Source organism: Cebus imitator, unplaced genomic scaffold, assembly GCF_001604975.1.
Source record: "Cebus imitator isolate Cc_AM_T3 unplaced genomic scaffold, Cebus_imitator-1.0 Scaffold24, whole genome shotgun sequence".
NCBI lineage: Eukaryota > Metazoa > Chordata > Mammalia > Primates > Cebidae > Cebus > Cebus imitator.
Window position 1 is genome coordinate 7,821,205 of NW_016107339.1, and position 22,879 is coordinate 7,844,083.

At 44.0% G+C, this 22,879-nt stretch overlaps 1 protein-coding gene across 1 annotated transcript in view; it reads left to right on the plus strand.

The window, feature by feature from the left end:
* The first annotated feature begins 4,042 nt into the window (after nt 1-4,042).
* The window catches only part of NR1D2 (nuclear receptor subfamily 1 group D member 2), a 32,441-nt gene continuing 13,604 nt past the window's right edge, over nt 4,043-22,879 (plus strand). The window contains exons 1-3 of the mRNA XM_037736207.1: nt 4,043-4,370; nt 13,860-14,126; nt 20,811-20,899. Coding sequence (XP_037592135.1) covers nt 4,355-4,370; nt 13,860-14,126; nt 20,811-20,899 — 372 coding nt within the window. The 5' untranslated portion in view covers nt 4,043-4,354. The remainder of the gene's footprint in view (nt 4,371-13,859; nt 14,127-20,810; nt 20,900-22,879) is intronic.

Sequence of the window (22,879 nt, forward strand, 5' to 3'; positions counted from 1 at the left end):
ATTTGAATATTTTATGAAGACATCAAATGAGAAGACATAATTTACATAGTGATGCATAAATCATAAGTAGAATTTTTTATTTCGTTATAACAAAATCATTTTCCTAGTTAAAAATTAAGTATAGACAAAGTTTTAAATTAAAAATAAAGACATATTATTGATGCAGAATTGCAGAGCAATATTAGAAGCTAACACCATGAATGGAACAGTAAAGAGAAAAATAGCCTGGAAGAAGGTAAGTCACAAATGTCGCGATGAATGGCCATTTGCAATTTGCTGTGGCAGAGCAAACTGCCTGAGCTATCTGTTGCTATGTGATGATGTCACTGCTCTGAGACAAATATGTTTGAATTTTTTTGTGTTTTAAATGTCTCTGTTTTCATTTCTAATAAGTAGATCTTGATATAAACCACACACACACAAAAAGCACTTTGTGGTCTTCAATAATTTTAAGACTGTAGAGGAGTTCTGAGATCGAAAGTTTGAGAACCACTGATCTAGGGCATAGAAAAGTTTAAGTGGCATGTTGTTTTGGTATTAGGAGCCAGCAGGATTCATTGGAATATTTTAAAATGCGGAATGACCTTAAATGTTTTTAATTGGCCTTATCTTTAACAGGCTCCATCTTTCTTTCTTCTTTTTTTTTTTCCTAATGTCCCTCCTTCATCTAGGTCCTCATACTGCAGTGTACCACTTGGCCTATCTTACTTGAGTTTGGGATAAGAGGACTCTAATATTGAGGCCCTTTTTTCCTTTATTCACATCTAGATGACCCTATCTTGTGTTGTTTTGCAGGCTCTGTTAATTATATGCAAGGGCTAATGAGGCAGCTTTCCCAGGAAGTAATTTGCATTTTTAACAGATAACTTTTGAAGACACAGCACTTCATTCAACAGAGTTATTTTGTTCGGAATGAAGAAGGTTGAGTAGGCAGAAATCCACTATGAATATTCTGAGAATCCCAACAGACTGAGCCATAGATACCACAGGATTAATAAATGAGGCTCCCTGGAATGACAGCAGCAAAAGGCAATTTCCACTGCAGCACGCTGGGTACTGCCCAACCCAGATCCTGCTGAGCATCTTCCGGCATCCAGGAGCTCAGCAAATTTCCAGTGGCCAGTGGTGTGGCTGGTGATTGACTTAGGTGATAGCTCTACAGCCTCTGATAGTTATTTCCAAAGTCTTATAGGAAGAAGGCAGTCTGTAAAAAATCCTGAGGCTCACACACACCGATTTTATTTTCTAGGCATTATCATTGAAGAGAGGGTCTTATATCCTTTGCAATGGCTATTTTTTGCTTACATTCTTCTTTTCAAATTTAAATAGTGGTAACCTCTTACACATTTTTAAACAGCCTTTATTGTTTATTTATTTATTTATTTTGAGACAGAGTTTTGCTCTGTTGCCCCGGCCAGAGTGCAGTGGTGTGATCTCGGCTCATGATAAACTCCGCCTCCCGGGTTCAAGGGATTCTCGTGACTCAGCCTCCCTAGTGGCTGGGATTACAGGTCTGTGTTACCATGTCTGGTTAATTTTTGTATTTTTAGTAGAGACAGGTTTCACCATGTTGGCCAGGTTGGTCTTGAACTCCTGGCCTCAAGTGATCTGCCTGCCTTGGCCTCTCAAAGTGCTGGGATTACAGGGGTGAGCCACCACACCTGGCCTAGAGCAGTTTGAAGATCACAGCAAAGCTGTGAACTCCAGAGTTTCCAAGCACCTGCTGCCTCCACAAATGCACAGCTTCTCCCACTATCAAACATCCTGCACCACAGTGGTACATCTGTCACCACTGATGAACCTACACTGATCTATCATTCAAAGTCATAGTTTACTTTTTTTTTTTTTTTTTTTTTGAGATGGGATCTCCTTGCTCTGTCACCCAGGCTGGCGTGCATTGGGAGATCATGACTCACTGCAGCTTCTACCTCCCAGCTCAAGAGATCTTCCTGCATCATCAGCCTCTTGAGTAGCTGGGAATACAGGTGCACACCACCAAACCCGGCTAATTTTTGTATTTTTTGTAGAGACGAAGTTTTGCCACTTTGCCTAGGCTAGTCTCCAACACCTGGGCTCAATGATCCTCCCACCTCAGCCTCCCAAAGTGCTGGGATTACAGGTGTGAGCCACTGCGCCCAGCCAGGACTCACCCTTAACGTTGTAGGTTCTATGGGTATTGACAAACATATAAAAACATGTATTCACCATTATAGTATCATGCAGAATAGTTTCCCTGCCCTAAAAATCCTTTGTGCTCTATTCATCCCTCCCTCCTCTCTAACGTCTAGTAACCACTGCTGTTTTTACTGTCTCCACAGTTTTGCCTTTTTTAGAATGTCATATACTTGGAATCATACAGTACATAGCCTTTTTAGAGTGGGATTCTCTTTCATGATTTCATTTCCGCCTTCTAGACCGTTCATATTAACCTCATTTCACCTGTGTAGAAGTAGATGGTAGTTGATATATATTAAAAAGCAAGCAAGCTACAAAGTGTGACCTGGGAACTCTTGCATCAGCATCACAGGGGGGCGATAAAGCCCTGAGGTAGTGGAGAAAAGAGGGCTACTGTGGTTAGGGAACTGTGTTTAGACCGGTTTGGGCATCAAGAGAGCGTTGGAAAGAGAGGCAGGACCCACATCCTTGCACAGTGAAGCAGGTCAAGGTAAGTCGTTGAATTTTCTCAAAGTGTAACATGAAGCCATTGGAAGTGAGCAAAGTAATCAGATCTTATTTACATTTTAAAAATAACACGATGACTGTTGGGGAGAAGTGACTGCAGGAGGACCCAAAGAGCAGTCTTCTAGTTAGGGAACCACAGCAGTAACTGAGACAAGAGAGAATGCTTTGCTTTAGCAATGCCAATGGTGAGAAACAGGTGCTGGACATATTTTGAAGGTAGAATAGCTCAGATTTGCTAATGGATTGAATGGATAATGAAAGGCAGTAAAAGTGAGTGTTAGGAGAGAAACATAATTTTGCTGGCTTCAGGAACTTGGAGATTTACCAAAATAGTAAAGATTGATACAGTGAAGAAAGCTGGGGGTGGGGAAACAGGATGTTGCACATGTAAATATGTTTTGCACGTGACATTTTCCCCCACACTCTATACTGAAAAATTTCAAAGAGCAAACTGCGAAGATTTTTTCAAGGAATGTCATATCCCCATCGCCTAAGTATAACATCCCACATATTCATCTGTTCATGCCTCTATCAGCCCATCTTACTTTAGTAATGCCTTTAAATTGCAGGAATCAATGCACTTTCCTTCAGAATTCACCTCAGCACGCATACAGTTTGTTTACACCTTTTTCTTTTGATCTAAAATTTACACTCAAGGTGAAATGCCCAGATCTTGAGTGCACGTTAGCTGAGTTCGGACACACGCGTACACTCGCCTAAAATCCGAGATGCAAAAAAAGAGCATCATCAAACGGGCTGCTGGAAGTAGGGATCTGGAGATCAGGAAAGGGGTCTCGGCTTGAAATTTAAATTTGCGAATCACCAGAACACAGGTCTACCGAAGCTATGAGATTGGATAAATCACCTAGAGGGAGCGGAGGAAAAAGGAAGGGTCTGTGCCCTCAGAGAGCAGCATTTGGAGGTCGGTCGGGTGGCAGCAGAGGGGAGGCCAGGGGTTGAGCAAGCCCAAGCCAGCCGGGGTCCTGGAAAGCACCCCTGCTTGGCGCCTAGCCACCGCCTGGACCGGAGAACCACCAGGTGCGGGGGGGAGGGCTGGGGAGCAGGGCGTGGAGGGGGCTCCCGCCCAGCGGCGGGAAGGGCAGCTGGGAGGAGGAGGGGAGGAGTATGAGGCGGAGAAGAGGATTACGGCGCGGAGGGGAAAACGGAGGAAGAGGAGGGGCTCGGCAAGGAGGAGGAAGGGGAAAAGTGGGAAGCACAGGACGAAAGGGGTGCCGCGGAGCGGGGAAGCGGGAGAGAGGGAGGGACGGTGGGAGGGAGGAAGGGAGGGGAGCGGCGGGGCGGAGTCGCCGCTGCGGCCGGCCGAGGGCGGGAGGAGGGAGGGGGTGTGTGCGCGGGTCACATGGTCGCGGCTGCCCTCCCCGTCAGCCGCCCTCGCCGCCGCGGTGCGCTGGCTGCAGGAAGCCGCCGCGCCGCCGCTTTTGTTGTCAGGGACCCCGCGAGGAGCGCCGCTCGCCGGCCGCCGCCACCCTCTCGCTGCAGCCCGCTCTGCGCTGCGAGGCCCGGGGCCCGGGCGCCCCGCCCGCTCGGCCCATGAGGGGGCCCCGCGACCACCGCTGCTTCCAGCCTGGGGCGGCGCGGCGCTGAGGCGACGGTGGCGGCGCTGCCCCCTCTGCGGGAAGCGGGCGGCCTCGGCCCCCTCCTCGAGGACACCATGGAGGTGAATGCGGGTAAGAGCCGGACTGCGGCGGGTGGGGGATGGCGGGAGGGAGCGCTCGGAGCCCGCGGGGCACTTCGGGAGGCGGCGGCAGGGGGTGTCCCCAAGGCCGGTGGGGCGGGGTGGGCTGCTGCGCGGCCCGTGTCCGCCTCGGGCTCGGTTTCCGTCGCCCCCTCGGCCGCCCCGCGTCTGCCTTGCCGATTCCCTGCAAAGCCGCAGCGCGGCCCGGCGGCGCCCGGCCCGGCCCCCCCTCACATGGCCCGGCCGCGCGAGCCACGTGCGCGCTGTGTTTACGTTCGGCGGCGCGCGGGCGCCGGTTGGCTGGCCGGGCGCGTGACGCGGCATTACATAATGGGCGCTGAGGCGGTGGCGGCGGGCGGGGACACGTGAGGCCGCTCGGCTCCCTGACCCACATTCCCCGGGGCCGCAGGGACACGTGGGGGCGGGCGCGCGCGCGGGTGCGCGCCGGCTGGGAGAGCCGCAGCCTCCCGGGAGGCCCCGCCCCTTTGGAAGCCTCGGGGCAATGACGTTGCCGCGATTCCCTCCTCCCCCGCGGGGTTGCACACTGCGGAGGAGGCCGCGCGTGCGCGCCCGCTGAGCCCCGCGGTGGGGCGGCCCCGATGCGGGCGCTGACGCCGCAGTGCACCGGAGGCCGCTCGCCCTTAAGCGAGGTGACCCCAAGGCGCGGGCTCTGCGCGAGCCACACGACCCCGGCACCTGAGGAGGCTGGCTCCTGCACACCTTACAGATCCCGAGGAGGAAGTGCAGGGCGAGGGCGAGCTGCTGGCGGAAGGAGGCGCTCGGGGTGGGTTTGGGGCTTTCCCGAAGGGATACGCTCGCAGGAGCTCCGAGGTGCAGCGATTCCAAGCGACGCCCGGCTGACTGGGTAGCACCGCACCTGTTAGGAAGCCACCCGTTTACAACAACAACCAGAACAACAACAACAAAACCACACCTTTTCCTCTAGGACTCCCTGTTGTCTCATGCGCCCGCAGGCTTAAACACTGCTTCCAGATCCCCTCGGGCTGGGGTTTTCCTGTAAACTGGTCACACCCAGAGCTGAGCGTGCAGTTCACTTACGGTCAGGATGACTCAGGTGATCATAGGTGACACTCCATATATGACTGGTCATTCTCATTTGAATTAAAATTAACCTGTGGGTCGCTGACCTTTCCTGAATCTGATCAAGAGAATTTGGCTTTATAAATATTTTCTTGTCACATTTTGTTAAATTGCCACAGAACAATAGGGTGCCCCAGACAAATGATGGGGCAGACCTGAAGTAAGTGAGGTTATGGAAACAGCCAGCTTTTATTTTTTGAGTTAATAAGCGTCTCTAAGAATCGTGCCTCCTTAATAAGTGTATTGTGAACTTTTCACCACCAGTAAAAATAGTCATTTTCTAATGGTGTTTTATGTACTTATTTTTAAAATTTGCTTATTTTTTAACCTACCTCGCAAAAATCTGTATCTAATTGTGTTTTAATTACCTAATGTGCCTATTTAGTCTTTGAGGGTATTTTAAAAGTTTGATAAGTATCTGTCATAGAATTAAACTTTTACATGTTAGAATTTAGAGGTGATCAGGGTCAGGCTCTTTAAACCAGCCTTTAGCATGAATTCTGATAGCTTTGCAGCCTCAGAAGGGCTGGCGCAATTAGGAAGTTTTTCTCTGGTTTGAGCCCTCTTCCAATAATTCGCTGATCAAAATCTTGCCTTATGGAGCTACACATTATAAAAATTCCTCCGGGTGAATGTTGACCATCTCCTTAAGCCTTCAGTTCTTCCATTTCCAGTTCTCATCTCTTGGTCTTTGCCCAGCGTTGTTTTTTTCTGATCACTCATCATCCTTGTTACCCTTTGGGATGGAGCACCCAGAAGTGAACAGGCGCTTGTGGAAATAGTTGGATAATTATCAAGTTCCAAGTCGCCCTCTTTGTCTTGGATCCTGCTGCAAATGAATTCCTTGGCAGACTTAGTTATTTTGGCATATTGCTTTGCTGACTCACAGTAACTTTGCAATCAACTAGGACCTTTCACGTGAGCTATTATGAAGCTAGTTTCATTCATGATGCAGGTAATTGCATGACTTGAAGTGTAGGAATGTGCAGTGATCATTCTTAAATTTTCTTTTGTTCTTTTGGCCTTAAATTTAAGACTGTCACAAGCTGTTACCCAGTATGTTAACAATTTCTGCCATCTATCTGTACACGGGAGATCTAATAAGGATTTTCTTTAACTGGCTGGGCGCAGTGGCTCACTCCTGTAATCCCAGCACTTTGGGAGGCCGAGGAGGGTGGATCACCTGAGGTCAGGAGTTCGAGACCAGCCTGGCCAGCATGGCGAAACCCCGTTTCTATTAAAAGTACAAAAATTAACCAGGTATGGTGGTGGGCGCCTGTAATCCCAGCTACTCAGGAGGTTGAGGCAGGAGAATAGCTTGAACGTGGGAGGCGGGGCTTGCAGTGAACTGAGATGGAGCCATTGCACTTCAGCCTGGGCAACAAGAGTGAGACTCTGTCTCAAAAAAAAAAAAAAAAGTCCTTTAACTTTTGAATTTTTGTAAACATTGACCAAGGTGGGGCCAGATTCAGTGCTGTGGGGCACACCTCAGCCCTTCTTTCTAACTTGATATCAATTGACAATCATTGAACCAGTGATCATATAATCTTACTGCCCTTCGTGACAGCTCTGTGCCCGCCCCATGAGTAACAGATGTGAAAACAGTGAGGTGAAAAACTTGGAAAAAATTAGGAGACATGGGGGCAGAGAAGTCTTTACTTGGACCTAGGAAAAGCAAGAATCTGAAGTGAAGTAAGAAGGTGCTCTACTGGTCAGTAGGATTAAGAGATTCAAAAGGTAGTGTGGAAATAACCTACAAAGAAACCACTAGATCCTTAAGGCACATTAAAAAATGAGGTAAAGAATGGATAGAGAGGGTTAGTTTAGCCTGAACTATTCTGATGAAACTCCTCTAGTGTAATGTTGGCAAATAATCACCAGCTTCTTACTCTGCCAGGCCTTTTACATGTGTTCCTCACGTTAATTCCATGAAGGAAGGTGCTGTTGCCACCATCTTAATGATGAGGGGCTAAGTAATTAAATAACTTACCCAGGCAAGTAGTAGAACCAGAATTTGAATCTACAAAGTTTACTTGGGAACACAAACTGTTAACTACTGTGCTGCAGTATACCTGTATACCATTTGAAGATTGAGGCACAACTTGGTCCTGTCTTCTTGGGGGTGAAGGCGATACAGCATGTGTATGGGTCCCACTTAGTTTGCGGTGATATATGTAGGTTAGAGCTGGTGGAAAAGGACAGTCATCTGTAGGGCCTCCCAGTTTCATCAGTCCTCTCTTTAGTCCTGCTGGCTTGTTTCCAGACATGAGATTACACTTTGAACTCCCCTCTCCAGTAATTTATTTGGAGATAAAAATAATTGTCTATTGTATAAAATAAGACTTATTTGGCCGGGTTTAGTGGCTCACATCTGTAATCTCAGCACTTTGGGAGGCCGAGGTGGGCAGATTATCTGAGATTAGGAGTTTGAGACCAGCCTGCCAATGTCCATCTCTACTAAAAATACAAAAATTAGCTGTGTGGTAGCGGGCACCCATAATCCCAGCTACTCAGGAGGCTGAGGCAGGAGAATCGCTTGAACCAGGAGGCAGAGGTTGCAGTGCACTCCAGCCTGGGTGACAGTGAAACTCCATCTCAAAAAAAAAACAAAAACAAAAACCCAAAAAACACCATTTTGGCTGGGCGTGGTGGCTCACACCTGTAATCTCAGCACTTTGGGAGGCTGAGGTAGGTGGATCACAAGGTCAGGCGTTTGAGACCATCCTGACCTACATGGTGAAACCCCGTCTCTACTAGAAAAAAAAAAAAAAAAAAAATTAGCCGGATGTGGTGACACGCACCTGTAATTCCAGCTACTCAGGAGGCTGAGGCAGGAGAATCGCTTGAACCTGGGAAGTAGAGGTTGCAGTGAGCCAAGATTGCACCACTGCACTCCAGCCTGGACAAAAGAGCGAGACTCCATCTCAAAACACCGCAAAAACCAAAACACCATTTTTTTTGTCACCCCATTTAAAAAATATCTCTTCTGTGATACATTGTTCAATAATTTACACAGCCTTCAGTTCCCCACTTAGATGTTGCCACCTTGTATGTGTTGCCCCTCTTGTTCTCTGCCCTCTTTAGTATGATCCTCAGCAGTTCACAATCATTTGTATGAAACATTACTGCCAATAACATAGGTGTTTCCCCAGTTGACATGTAGGACATTTTAGGGAAAGGACCATGCTGTTCTCTGGAGCCCTGACTCCCAGGACATAATTGGAAGTTTAGTGCTTCAATTAGATCTCTTCCACCCTTTGACTAGGAATTATTTATAACATTTTTAAAATGAGGAAACTAAAGCTTCTTGGTGATAAAATGTTTGGTTCTAAGTCCCATGCAGAAAAATGCAGTCATGATTTGAAGTCAAACACACTTGCCAGTATCATGGACAGTGGGAGTGGGTGGGTTTTGATGATGGGCAAGCCCAGTACATACAGGAATAGTAATGCTTCCTAGCAGTACAAAATTGGATATTGACCTACGGCTTGTATGAAGTTGACCACTGGGTAAGCGCTAGCATGGGAACCTGGCCCAGGTCCAGGGTCGCTTTCAGCTGAAATAGAGAAGACTGCCTCAGCTAATTTTAGCTCAATATTTCTAAGAGGTACATTCTGCCTGTTTCTTGGAGGTGTTGGGACTTGCTGGTTTGGGGATTTTTACCTCTCTTACTTTATCATCAAAAACAGTGTATGTAAAAAGTACTTTAATAATCCTTTTTATGAACACCATTTCAGTCTTGTAATAACCGACAGATATTCCAATTTTACAAAAGATGACTCAGGTTCAGAAAGGTTGAAAGTGACTTGCTTGCCCAGGTTTTCTCACCAAATAACAGTTTGTACTTTGGAATTGGACAAGCTTGACTTTAGACTCTGGCCTGCCACTTAGTGGCTGACTGGCTTATCCTCTCAGAGCTCAGAGCTCCTTGATTACAAAAATGAGTTAAGGAAAGTTAATTCACAGAGTTCTTCCTGTGAGGATGACATTGTGTCATTTTATTCCTGACATCCAGTAGGTACTTGGTGACTTGTAGTTTCACTTTCCTTTATTCATTAGGTGGAGGAACTACTGGATGTTCTTCTTACCTTCTAGGAAATTAAAATTTAACTCATTTGAGTTGCTAACAATCAGGTTCGCAGCTGGGTGTCTAGTAGCAAGAGTGGTCGCTAAGACAACTAAATCAATACTGAAGGTCTTGTTAGGAGAATGCAGCTACCTATGTGGGTCCTGTTTGATTCTCTGGTGCCCGGCACAAATTCTTGTTAATTCTTAAGACAGGAATTGGGTCTTAACTGGATTGATAATAGCCCAGTAATTTTTTTTAGGATGGATATTGACGCTTTTGCAAAGGAAACTGTTTTTTGGTTAATTACAATACATTCCATTGCCCAATCAGTGCTTTCAACCAATTTTTAAGCCATCTGCATAGCTCTAATTTCTAAAAGTTTATTTCTTAGCGAAGGTAGTCAGCAAATCTTGTGAACCTAGATGACCAAAAGTGCAGGCCCTAGGAAAGTCTTACTTCCAAGGAAAAACATCACTTTCTTATTTTTATTTTTTATTTTATTTTTCTGAGATGTTAGGTGAGAATTTAGTACCTAAGACACTAGTTTTAGAGAAGATAGATAGCTGTGAAATGTCAATGGAGTTTGAGGACTCAGAGCATTTGTCTTTGTTCAGTGTCTTATTCTGAGTGGAGACCCCTGTGAAAAAAGTAGTTGTGTGCTAATACCTGGAATTTCTAATTAGACTTAAGATCTCTAAAGTTTTATAAAGACAGCACAATGGTTTTACCCAGTAACATGACACTGGCTAGGTTTCCAGGTAAAATGGTTTCTCTGTGGATTTACAGAGTATTAATGATATTCTGGTAGTTGTATTGATGAAAACATCAGTCTTTAAAACTATGGGCGAATTTGTGTTTGAATTCACTGATTATAGCCATTTTTAAAGTTCAATGTGCAAATAATTGCTTGGAGAACTTGCTAAAAATGCACATTCCTGAGGATGTCTTCTCCAGTCTGGGCAGGGCCTTGGAAACATGTATTTTGAGAAAGCATCAGCTAGTTTTGAGGATATGTATTTTACATAATTTCTCCGGGTGATGAAAATAAACTCAAAGTTGAGAATCTTCTTGTGTTTGCAGTTTTGGAGCTTTTAGATTTTATTTATTTATTATTTATTTTTTTGAGACAACAGAGCCTCACTCTGTCACCAGGTGCCAGGCTGGAGTGCAGTGGTGCGATCTTGGCTCACTGCAGCCTCTGCCTCCTGGGTTCAAGCAATTCTCCTGCCTCAGCGTCACGAGTACCTGGGAATACAGTTACGTACCACCACGCCCAGCTAATTTTTATATTTTAGTAGTGACGAGGTTTCACCATGTTGGCCAGGTTGGTCTCCATCTCTTGACCTCATGATCCGTCCGCCTCGGCCTCCCAAAGTGCTGGGATTACAGGCGTGAGCCACTGTGCCCGGCCTTGGAGCTTTTAGATTTTGAAATGAATGGTAGATGAAAACTACCGTTGGTCACTCTCTCTTCCAGGGAGCACAGATGAAGTAGTTGGCTTGTGGCAGTGTTCTTCAAACTTGGATGTGCATGAGAATCACCACAGGGCTTATTAAAATTTCTGATGCAGTAGGTGTGGAGTGGAGCCTGATGATTTGCATTTCTAACAGATTCTGGATGATACTGATTCCCCTGGTCCAGGGCCCACACTTTGAGATGGTTGGCTTGTAGTTAGGGACCACATTGCAGGAAAAATATTAATTGTAAAGCACTGACTTTCCTCTGGCAGGTGACATGCACATACCAAGAGGACATGTGGACAGTGGGTCTGATGGTAGGAAGAACAGATTCGCACCTCTGACCTCATGATTGATTCCAGGCATAGGTTTCATGAATGAAACGATGGATGGATTTGTCTACATTATTGATATTCTTGTCTTTAAAAATCAAGTGCATATAGTTGAATTTATGCATGTTAAATTTGTGTCTGGGCTGGGCGAGGTGGCTTGTGCCTATAAGTAATCTCAGCATTTTGGGGGCGGAGGCGGGTGGATCACCTGAGGTCAGGAGTTTGTAAACAGCCTGGGCAACATGGTGAAACCCTGTCTCTATTAACAAAAGAAACAGAAAAAGTTAACCAGGCATGGTGGCTTGTGCCTGTAGTCCCAGCTACTCAGGAGGCTGAGGCAGGAGAATCGCGTGAGCCTGAACCTGGGCGCCACTGCACTACAGCCTAGGTGACAGAGCAAAACTCTGTCTCAAAAAAAAAAAAAAGCTTGTGTCTGAAGAGCAACATTGTGTGTTTCTTGGCATAGTAGGCACCTGTTTCATCTTCCCTTCTGGGTGGCACTCAAACCCTGTGAGACTTGGGATTGTGCTTTCCTCCTTAGGCGGTTTGTTTCTCAGCCTCAAAATGTATAATTGGTACTTAAATACATACCTCATGTCTAATATATGACAGACTAAAAGTGACTTTAAAATTCTCTGCCTATTTTTTTTTTTTTCTTGTCTGTAAATGGAAATGTCTTTTTATCTTTTGGGGATTCTTTTGGCCTCAGCATTTTGCTGTGTGGATTTTTGTTTAAAAATGATTGGTAGGCCAGGCACAGTGACTCACGCCTGTAATCCTAGCACTTTGAGATGCCAAAAGTGGATCATCTGAGGTCAGGAGTTCGAGACCAGCCTGACCAACATGGTGAAAGCCCATCTTTACTAAAAATACAAAAATTGGTGGAGATTGGTGGCTTGCGACTATAGTCCCAGCTACTCAGGAGGCTGAGGCAGGAGAATTGCCTGGGCCCAGGAGGTGGAGGTTGCCATAAGCCAAGATCGTAACACTGCAGTCCAGCCTGGGCAACAGAGTGACACTCTGTCTTAAGAAAAAAAAAAAAAAAAAAAAAAAAGGTCAGTTTTCGGAGGGGCTGTAGTCGTTATGTTAAATTGCAAATAACGTTTTGAGAATAGCTCTGTTTTGAGGGAATTAGCGTCAGCCTTACTGTTATTCTAGTATAGCATGCGTTCTTCCCTCTAGCATCTTTAACATATATAGAGTGAATCAGAACAAATAGTAAATCTGGATTTCTCAAGAGCTGCTTAGAGATGAATGGCACAATGGGGTGGAGAAGGGAGAGTATTGAACTGGGGATTGGTTAGTGGATAGCCACATATGTCTTCTGGGAATGCCAAAACAGAAAGGTACGGGAGCAAGGGCTGTGAAAGGATCTCTGTTTGAGATAAATTACCTTATCCACCATTCTAAATGTTACATCTGTTCTGGATTAACCTGTGCTTTTAGCCAAGTGTTGGGGAAGGCAAATGTAGGGTTGTGTTGGATAACAGTATAACAGGAGGCAAAGAAGACACCAGAACAATTCTTCATGGCCAGTTTGTTTAAGCAATGAAGCCAGTCACTCAGGAACATGTTTTAGTACTTCTAGGAAAAGATTGGAAAATGAAAAGCTTTAGGTGTGAGGGTCTTCATATGCTCAAAATATCCAAGCCCAGTGAAATCCTTCTCACTTTTATTTATTTTTTTTATTTTTGACACAAGAGCTTACTCTGTCCCCAGTCTACACTGCAGTGGCACGATCATGGCTCACTGCAGCCTCGAACTCCTGGGCTCAAGTGATCCTCTCGCCTTAGCCTTCTGCATAGCTGGGGCTACTTGAGGAGCTGGGTGCAAACCACACCCAGCAAATTTTAAATTTTTTTGTAGAAACAGGGTCTCCCTATGTTGCCCGGGCTGGTCTCGCATTCTGGGCTCAAGTGATAATCCTCCTGCCTCAGCTCCTAAAGTGCTATGATTACAGGCATAAGCCATTGTGCCGGGCCCATCTCTCTTTATATTTAACTAATTAGTTAATTTTTTGAGACAGAGTTTCGCTCTTGTTGCCCAGGCTGGAGTGCAGTGGCATGAACTTGGCTCTCAGCAACCTCTGTGTCTTGAGTTCAAGTGATTCTCCTGCCTCAGCCTCCCGAGTAGTTGGAATTACAGGCATATGCTACCACACCCAGCTAATTTTGTATTTTTAGTAGAGACAGGGTTTTTCCATGTTGGGTTACACTAGTCTCGAACTCCCAACCTCAGATGATCTGCCTGCCTTGGCCTCCCAAAGTGCTGGGATTATAGGTGTGAGCCACTGAGCCCAGGCCCTTTTTAAATCAGGGGGAGTTATACACGCTTTGAACTTTGAGGAAGTAGGACGAGTAATAGGAAATAAGGAAATACTTTGCTTTCTGCTTTTGGTGTAAGCAAACATTTCTTATCAGTATCCTATTTCTAAAGTTAATGGCTTTACTGTTGAGATTTGCAAAAATAAAAAATACATATGATCTTGTATCTAATTATGTGATTTTCCTCCTATTTTCTAGGAGGTGTGATTGCCTATATCAGTTCTTCCAGCTCAGCCTCAAGCCCTGCCTCTTGCCACAGTGAGGGTTCTGAGAATAGCTTCCAGTCCTCTTCCTCTTCTGTTCCATCTTCTCCAAATAGCTCTAATTCTGATACCAATGGTAATCCCAAGAATGGTGACCTCTCCAATATTGAAGGCATCCTGAAGAATGATCGAATAGATTGTTCTGTGAAAACAAGCAAATCCAGTGCACCTGGGATGACAAAAAGTCATAGTGGTGTGACAAGTAAGTTACCTTAGTTTGCTAAAGATTGTTGCCATTAATTGCAAAATGGGGCTTATTTTATCAGCACATCATTGGGGGGGCTGTTATGTTTCTGAGTAGAGTTTTCACTCCTTGCTGGGTAATCATAAATCAGTAGAGAAGAAATCAGTGCCAAAACCTAAAATGCAATAAAATAAATGGGAAAATAAAAAAAAAAATAAAAAAATAAAAAAAAACTACAAAAATTAGCCAGGCATGGTGGCATACACCCGTAGTCCCAGCTACTCAGGAGGCTAAGCCACGAAAATCACTTGAACCCAGGAGCTGGAGGTTTCAGTGAGCTGAGATTATGCCACTGTACCCCAGCCTGGGCAACAGAACAAGACTCTATCTCAAAAAAAAAAACAAAAAGACTATTCAACTGTATATATTAAATGAACTCAAATATATGTTTTGTATATGTACACATTTATAAATATAAAATCTAAAAAGATATAAACCATACTCTTATCTAGATGTTGTGATACATACAATTTTTTTACTTTTTGCTTGCCCACAGTTTCTGATTTTTATCTGTAATAAAACATGTGAATAGTATTTGGATGGCTGGGTGAATGGATGGGTGGAAGGATGGATGGGAACCAGATTCAGTGGAAGGTTAGGGCTGGGCATTGCATTACCCTGCTTTCTTCTCCTGATTCTCCTGTCCCTTCAATTCCTAGAATCTAAGAATGCCCCAGAAACATTTTTTCTTCCAATTTGTAAAATCACTTCGGTTTTGCTATGACACTTCAGCTACTTTAGAGGCAAGTTCATTAGCAAACAGTGGAGCCAGCATGACAGTTCATTGGAATTCCAAACAGATTCCTCTCTCAACACTGAACTTTCCAAACCCCACAAACAAAGGATGACTGGCAGAGCTATTTATTGAAGTTACAGCTAAATAACTATTGCAGACAAGATGAAATATTTTAAAACAGAGATGGATGAAGGAAAGGGGAAAAAAAAAGAACTAAAGGCCTTACAGCTAGGGTTTAAGACAAGTCTAGAGGGAATGCAGCTCAAAATTTCCAGATACTGAACTTAGCTAGTTTTCCAGGCTACAATGTAAAATTCCTGACCCAAAGCTGAAAGTGAGGTAAGAGTATATGGGTCCACTTAGCAGAGACACCACTCCAAGTTGAGACCAGCTCCTGGGGGACACACATGTGACAAACTCTCAATGCACATATCTCAAGTCTCTCCCAACAAAACCAGTCTTGCTCAGCTGTGTAACATATTAGGAAGAGGGTTACACTCCATTCAGCAAGTGTGCCTGCACTCGCCCATCCTTAGCAAGCTTGCATTCATTCTTCAGACATTCACTTATTTGGGCATGGAGGATTAAACAATAACAAGACATGTTCCCCAGGTGCCCAAAGCTCACAGTCAAGTGTAGAAGACACTTCATTCACTCATTTAAAAAATATTTGTGTCCTGCCATGTAGCAGGTGCTCAGGATATGGTAACAAACAAGCCCAACAAGGTCCCTGTCCCCCTGGAGCTTATATTCTAGTGAGGAGAGACAGGTACAAACCAAGATGATTTTCAGATGGCAATAAATGTTATGAAAAGATAAAGTCAAATTATAGGATACAGAGGCTTGGTGTGGAACTATGGCCAAAGTGGTGAGAGGGGACCTGCCTGAGGAGGAGACATTTGCAGGATGAAAAGCAGCCAGTTACGTGAGATACCAGGGCATGGACATTAGAGATCCCAGGAAACAGACAGGAATGCAGAGTGACAGTTGCCACACTCAGAGCAGGCACAGGCACTTGGAAAACATGTAGAAGGGACACGTGACCCATTCTGGGGTGTCTCACCAAGCCCAGATGGCCTCCTTCTGTCAGCAGTGATTTACAGAGCACTGAAGGTACTTGGTTCAGGGGAGGTGCTGAGAAGAACTACAGACAGGAAGCTCAGCCGTGGGTTTCAGGTAATTCAGTCACAGAACTAACAGATGGGATCAATTTGGACAAGGCTATTGGACATGCCCAGGAAACAGGGACCCTGGAAAGTTGGCAAAGGTGCTGAAACTGAAGGCCAGATATTGATTATACCTATTTCTCATCCCCCTCAAGCCCTATCATCACTTTTCCAAGTCTCCTCCACGCTCCTATAAAGGCTAGAGGAGGCCCAGGTTCCCTGTCTGGAATGAAGGGCTAAGGAAGGACAATATGTAGGTCAGCTGGTAGAGCACTGGGTCAGCTGCCAGGAAGCCAAGTCCCACTCATTCACTGTGACCTTGAGCAAGTCTCTTCCCTGTCTCAGCCTCAGTGTCCTCCATCTGCAAAGTGAGAGACCAGAAGGCCTGGCCATGAGCCCAGGAATCTACATTGCTAACACCCTTGCCCACATGACGATGGTGCATGCTGAGTTTTGAGAACTAATGAGCTATGTGAGTTATCTTTTTTCCTCATGGTAGAAAGGGCTACATGCCCAACTGGCCTGGACGTGGTTCCATCAAGTCTTCCATGGCACAAAGCACAATATCTGGCTTAAAGAAGCCCCTCATGGTGGGCTAATGGCTTTCTCTTTCCTCCCTCCCCTCATGTCACCACCCTCAACATTCTCCCAGTAGAGTTGCAGCCCCATTACCATGGGTTAATGTTGGCCGCTCACCATACCTGTGAACATTGCACAGAAGTAGGGGCTGCAGGCTGCCAGGACCACACGGTGGGCTTCTATCTCGACATCTTCTGCCACAATCATCACGTCACACAACAGCTGTTTACTGTAAGACACCAGGGAGGGGACAGGATGGGTCACAGAATGGACACCTACCCTCATCTTACAAGGCTATTTTTTTCTCCCACCCAGATTTTACACTATTACTACACAAAGCTGTCATAGGGACTTGCTCTATCTTGAGTTAGACAGGGGGATGGATTCATCAACTTTTCTAAGTTCCTGATATACCTGGCATTCATGCTTTCCTAAGGTACATGGAGAGATCCAACTACTCGGTGGCTGTAAATTCAGGGCTGCTTTATTTGTCTTCACCTCTCTGTTCCCCAATTCCATGAAGTCTGATTGAGAATGAAGGGTTTAGCAACTTAGGAAGGAGTGGCAAAAGCTTGGGGCTGTCATTCGAGTGACTGAGTGAATGCTGAGGAACATGAGCACACCACTGAAGTGTGTCACCAGCAAGACCACGTACTAACAATTCCCCAAGGGACGCACTGTACATGTAACATCAGTAAGAGGCAAGCCAGCCTTAGGTATTTCTCCTTCCACCCAGATTTAACACTATCAACAAGAAGACTCTGCACATAAACACAGTGCTCCCTAAAGACCTGTGCAGACTCCAATCACCGCAATTATTTAAAAATACTGCAATTACCTTTATTTTTGCCACCCCCACTGAACTCACAAAGGGACTTGTCTTATTTAATATTGTATCCTAGACACCTGGCTGCATACCTAGCACATAGCAGGCCCTAAATTTTCACTTAATAAATAAATGAATGAATGAAGTGTGATCAATCCACATTCATAGACAGAATGGAGATATGACTACTTTAGAGATTGATAGGGTGTCACAACCTCCCATCAACCCAAGAATTTTTCCTTTATTACTCTTCCAAGCTCTTGTCATTCCTGTTATCAATATGATAGTGAATATTTATTGAGTTCTATGTGCCAAGCACTGTTGTAAGCACTTTTTTACACATATTACTTCATTTAATCCTCTCTACAACCCCATGAGATAGGGCTAATTGTTATGCCCATATTACCAATGAAGAAACTGAGATCCAGAGAAATAATTTTCCCAAAGTCACACAGAAAGGGAACAATGGAAACAGGATTTAAATGAAGGCAGCTGAAGCCCAAACCCCATGCACGCTCCCCTGATTTGAGAAGGCTGAGGTCATGACTAGATTTTGTGTGAGAATGTTGAAGCCAATTAATAAGTCTACCATGGCTGACAGATGGAAGAAAAGCTACATATTTGCCATCTCTGGTATAGCCCATTAAGTCACTGTCAACTACTAAGATATTTGTTTAGGTTCATACATCAAACAAATAGACTCATAAGGTCTGAGAAGGCTGGAGCTGCAAATGCTGTTAGAGATCATCTGGTCTATGAAACTCGGAGAGGTGAAAAGATGCCCAAAGCCACAGAAGCCTAAGTCTTGAATCCAGCTCTCTTCACTCTAGATACAGTGACTTTTCCACAGTACCACAATGCCTCATGATTGGCTGACACTTAAAATGAGAAAACACAGAAGACAGGTTAGATTCAATGGGGAGAAGTGGTCAGGAAGTGTAATAAAGTATCAGTAAGGAGGTTTCCTTTGGGCACCAAGAGGCAAAACCAGGGGACTGAGACCTTATCTGCAGTGGGCAGCAGACCCTGACCACCAACTGTATCAGGGTAAACCAGTACGACGAGGAACAGAACTGGCTCTGTCCCTAACTGGTTACTAGACCATGGGCAAATAATCTCACCACAGTTTTCACACCTGGTTTAGCTGCCTTTGGGACACATATCATGGGGACCAAATGGAATTATAGATGTCATCTAAAAATGGCATTTTCAGTCCCATTAAATTTTATTCTAAAAATGTATTTCCAACATGAACAGACTCATCGTGGACATTTTTACTTATATTAAGTATTTTAGGAAGAAAATTGAGTTATCACTGCTATTTAAAGTAACCACAGTTTGGGAGGCCAAGGCAGGCATATCACTTGAGACCAGCTGGCCAACATGGTGAGACTCTGTCTCTACTAAAAAAAAGTAGCCCGGTGTGGTGGCAGGTGCCTGTAATCCCAGCTAATTGGGAGGCTGAAGCATGAGAATCGCTTGAAATCCAGAATGCAGAAGTTGCAGTGAGCCAAGATCACACCACTAGACTGTAGCCTGGGTAACAGAGCAAGACTCTTTCTCACAAAAATAAAAAAGGAACCAGTTATATCCAGTTATATTTTTTTGGTAACCAATATTTTAATAAGACAATTGTTGACAGAGAAGGGTCAGAAATGCTGAACAAATGTTCAAGGCTAGGAGCTGAACAAGCAACTGTCAGGGCGTGTTACCTTGCACAAACCCAGGGAAGCTGATAGTTCTTGAACAAATGGGAAAGAAACAAAAAGGAATGAAGAATAAAGATAGAGAATCCACTTAAGCAAATCAATGACAGCAGTTCTGATGAGTGGGAAGTGTGTCTCAAGACCAGAGAAATGCTAACCCGGAAAACTGGCCAAAAGAAACTTGCCAAATACTTAAGATGGGCTTTCCCTGGGGATGGGGAAGCCTGTCTGCACACTGGAGACATCTCTATGTATCCACACTACATGGAAGAAGGAAGTCGTAGCTCTAAAGCACTGCATGGCTCACTAGCACTCCTATTCAATTTACCTGGGATCCTATGGGAGCCTCTTTTCTGAGTTATCACACTACTCCAAAGGACAATCTTGAGGAGAAAAAATGTAGAACTAGACACTTCACCATTTGTGGAAAAGTACAATGCAGTGTTAGGAAGGAGCTGAGGCTCTCAAATCAAGCCTCTCGAACCTCTGCCCCACCACTCTCTAGTGTAGATAAGTATACAATGTGCCCAGAGTGTCACAGAATTGAGATGTGCTGTAAATCAGACAATGCATAGTGCTAACAGAAAATATTTAGCAAACGTTAACTTTTTATATTTTGAAAAACAAATTTGAAAAAATGTTTATTTTTTTCAATTGTCTGCTTCACTTTTTCTCTGTATCTTCTTGTTTCCATATAATATTTGGAACTTACATGGTCCTGGAATTCAGATGTGGGAGACAGTTGAGAGGTTAAGGGGAGGAATAACCAGCAAAAAAAAGACAGTGTGCAGCTAGGTGCGATGGTACATGCCTCCTAGATGCTGAGGAGGCTACAGCAAAAGGATTGCTTTAGCCCAGCAGTTCAAGACCAGCCTGGACAACATAGTGAAACCCCATTTCAAAAAATATGACAGTGTGGTACTAGTATAAGGATAGCTATATAGATCAATAAAATAAAATTGAGAGTCCAGAAACAACCCTCATATTTATGTTCAATTGATTTTTTTGACAAGGTGGCAAGATCATTCAACTGGGAAAAAATAGTCTTTTTAACAACTGGATATCCGTACGCAAAATAATGAAGTTGGATTCCTACCTTACACCATATACAAAAATTTACTTAAAATGGTTCAAATATCTAAATGTAAGAGCTAAGCCTATAAAAACTCATAGAAGAAAACATAGGGGTAAATCTTCGTGACTCCAAATAAGGCAATGGTTTNCTTGAGCCTAGGAGTTAAAGACCAGCCTGGGCAACATGGCAAAACCCCATCTCTACTAAAAATACAAAAATTATCTGGGTGTGGTGGTGCGTGCCTGTAGTCCCAACTACTTGGGAGGCTGAGACATGAGAATCGCTTGAACCCGGGAAGTGTGGAGGTTGCAGTGAGCCGAGATCACGTCACTGCCCTCCAGCCTGGAGGACAGAGTGAGACTCTATCTTAAAAAAAAGAAAATTATGATTATGATTACTCTTGACTTGAAAAGATTTTTTTTTTTTACATTCTAAAAGTAGATATGTATCTTTTAAAAGCTCTTGCAAGTTGAATGAAATAAAATATTGGAAAAAAACAAACTCAAACTCAGTGTTTCTTCCTACTTTTTACTTCATGTCCGTTTGTGCCCTAGAATTTAGTGGCATGGTTCTACTGTGTAAAGTCTGTGGGGATGTGGCATCAGGATTCCACTATGGAGTTCATGCTTGTGAAGGCTGTAAGGTAAAGCATGCTTTGTTTCTTTAAGCTACTGATTCTGGGATTTAAGAAGTTGGGTTTAGATTTACCAATTTCCACAACTGATAACCTGAGAGAGAGTGAGAAGTCAGCTGCTCTTTTTAAGTTTCAAGGATTTTATGTAGTATATAAGCATAACTTGTTTTGAAAAATGTTCTTAATTCCGTGAAAGTATTTCTTTTTTCTTTAAGATTTTGAACAAAGTAAATTTGCTATCTTAATTAAACATACTCAGTGCGTTACATCAAGTGCACCAAATGCTTATTCATTAGTGTGTCAAGCACAGGGTAGTGAAATAACAAGGAACAAAACAGACAAGGCACTACTCCTGCCTTGTTGGAACTTCGTTTAAACCAAACTTTGAGTTAGATCTCATCACATGCTTTGACTTTCTGACACTTCAGGCACTGGGAGCTGGAAATAATTCCTAGATACTTAAAATAATGTGATGTTTTAAGAAATAATGCCAGTTGAGTAAAATAATCCTGAATATAAGTTGAGCACTTGGGAAAGCTAGTTTATTTGTAAGTATAGTTGAATATTTCCTAGTTATTGGTATTAGGGTATTGGTCAAATAATTCCCAGTGAGATGGTCTCTACCTCCCTACCTGTATGCAGGGAGTCTTTCTCCCTTTTTAAAAAAATTAGCCCAATCTTTTCTCCTGAGTATCAAAAATTAATGTGGCAAAGACACATGTTCTTGCTTCTTGCTGTTCTCTGACTTGAGGCCACAAGCAGGAATCCAGTTTGGCAAGGTATGGTGGGTAAACAGGATAATGAATATACGTGATGGGAAAGGAAATATTTTCAAGTGTGGCTCTGAATGAATTGTGAGTTTGCTAGTTTTTAATGGCCAGGTAACTTTGTATAGTCAGTATTTTTTATAGATGTAGCATTTTTCCATTGTTTAAATTCTCCCTCTATATTTATATTTATTTTTTTAAAAAAATGTGAAGTAATTTTGGGGCAGGCATTATTCCTTTAGAGCTAGAAAATAAAAGCACAAACTGAATGACCTTGTTGGGTATTCTTGATAAATACACATCTGTTTAGTACTTGCTTAAAAATGTGTCTAGCTCAGCTCTTGCAGTATCCAACTCAAGTGTATAGTATCACAATTAAAAATATAAAAATGTTGTGTCCAATGACTACTAGTGTAGATTTGTGAAATGTGTTTAGTTGTCATATAAAAGGAAAATGCAGTTTAAAATAATTTTGGTAACGGCATTCTTGAGTTTTCTGTCCCTGGAACCATGAAACTGGAGATCACTGAACACCTGTCACAGAACATGTACTTGAACTGTTTGTGGAGTAAAGGCAGCTGTTTGTAACCACTAGTTGGGAACTGTCTTTCCTTGATTGTTAGCTGGTCTGTTGGTGTGGGTTGTAACACTTACCTGTTGCTGACATGTAGTCAGTGACTTATGGCATGTGTAAGTAGGCCTTGGTAGTATCAGCAGGTAATGATCCAGGAAAGACCAACTCCTATGAATGTAATCCACAATTCTATTGAGGGATTATGTCTGTCAAACATGTTTCTCAGTCAGCTTTTTAAGGAGCAGTCATTCAGGCTGGGTGGGGTGGCTCAGGCCTGTAATCCTAGGTCTTTGGGAGGTGGAAGCTGGAGGATTGTTTGAGGCCAGGAGTGTGAGACCCACCTGGGCAACGTATTTTCAAGTGTGGCTCTGAATGAATTATGAGTTTGCTAGCTCCTCTTAAGTAGAAATGCTGGATGCGGTAGCACATTCCTGTAGACTCAGCTCTTGGGAGGCTGAGGCAGGAGGATTGCTTGAACCTGGGAGTTCAAAGTTGCAGTGAGCTATAATTTTGTCATTGTACTCCAGCCTGGGTAACAGAGCGAGACCCTGCCTATTAAAATAAAAAAAAAGGGTACAGTGGCTCATTCCTGTAATCCTAGCACTTTGGGAGGCCAAGGTGGGCGGGTCACTTGAGGTCAGGAGTTCA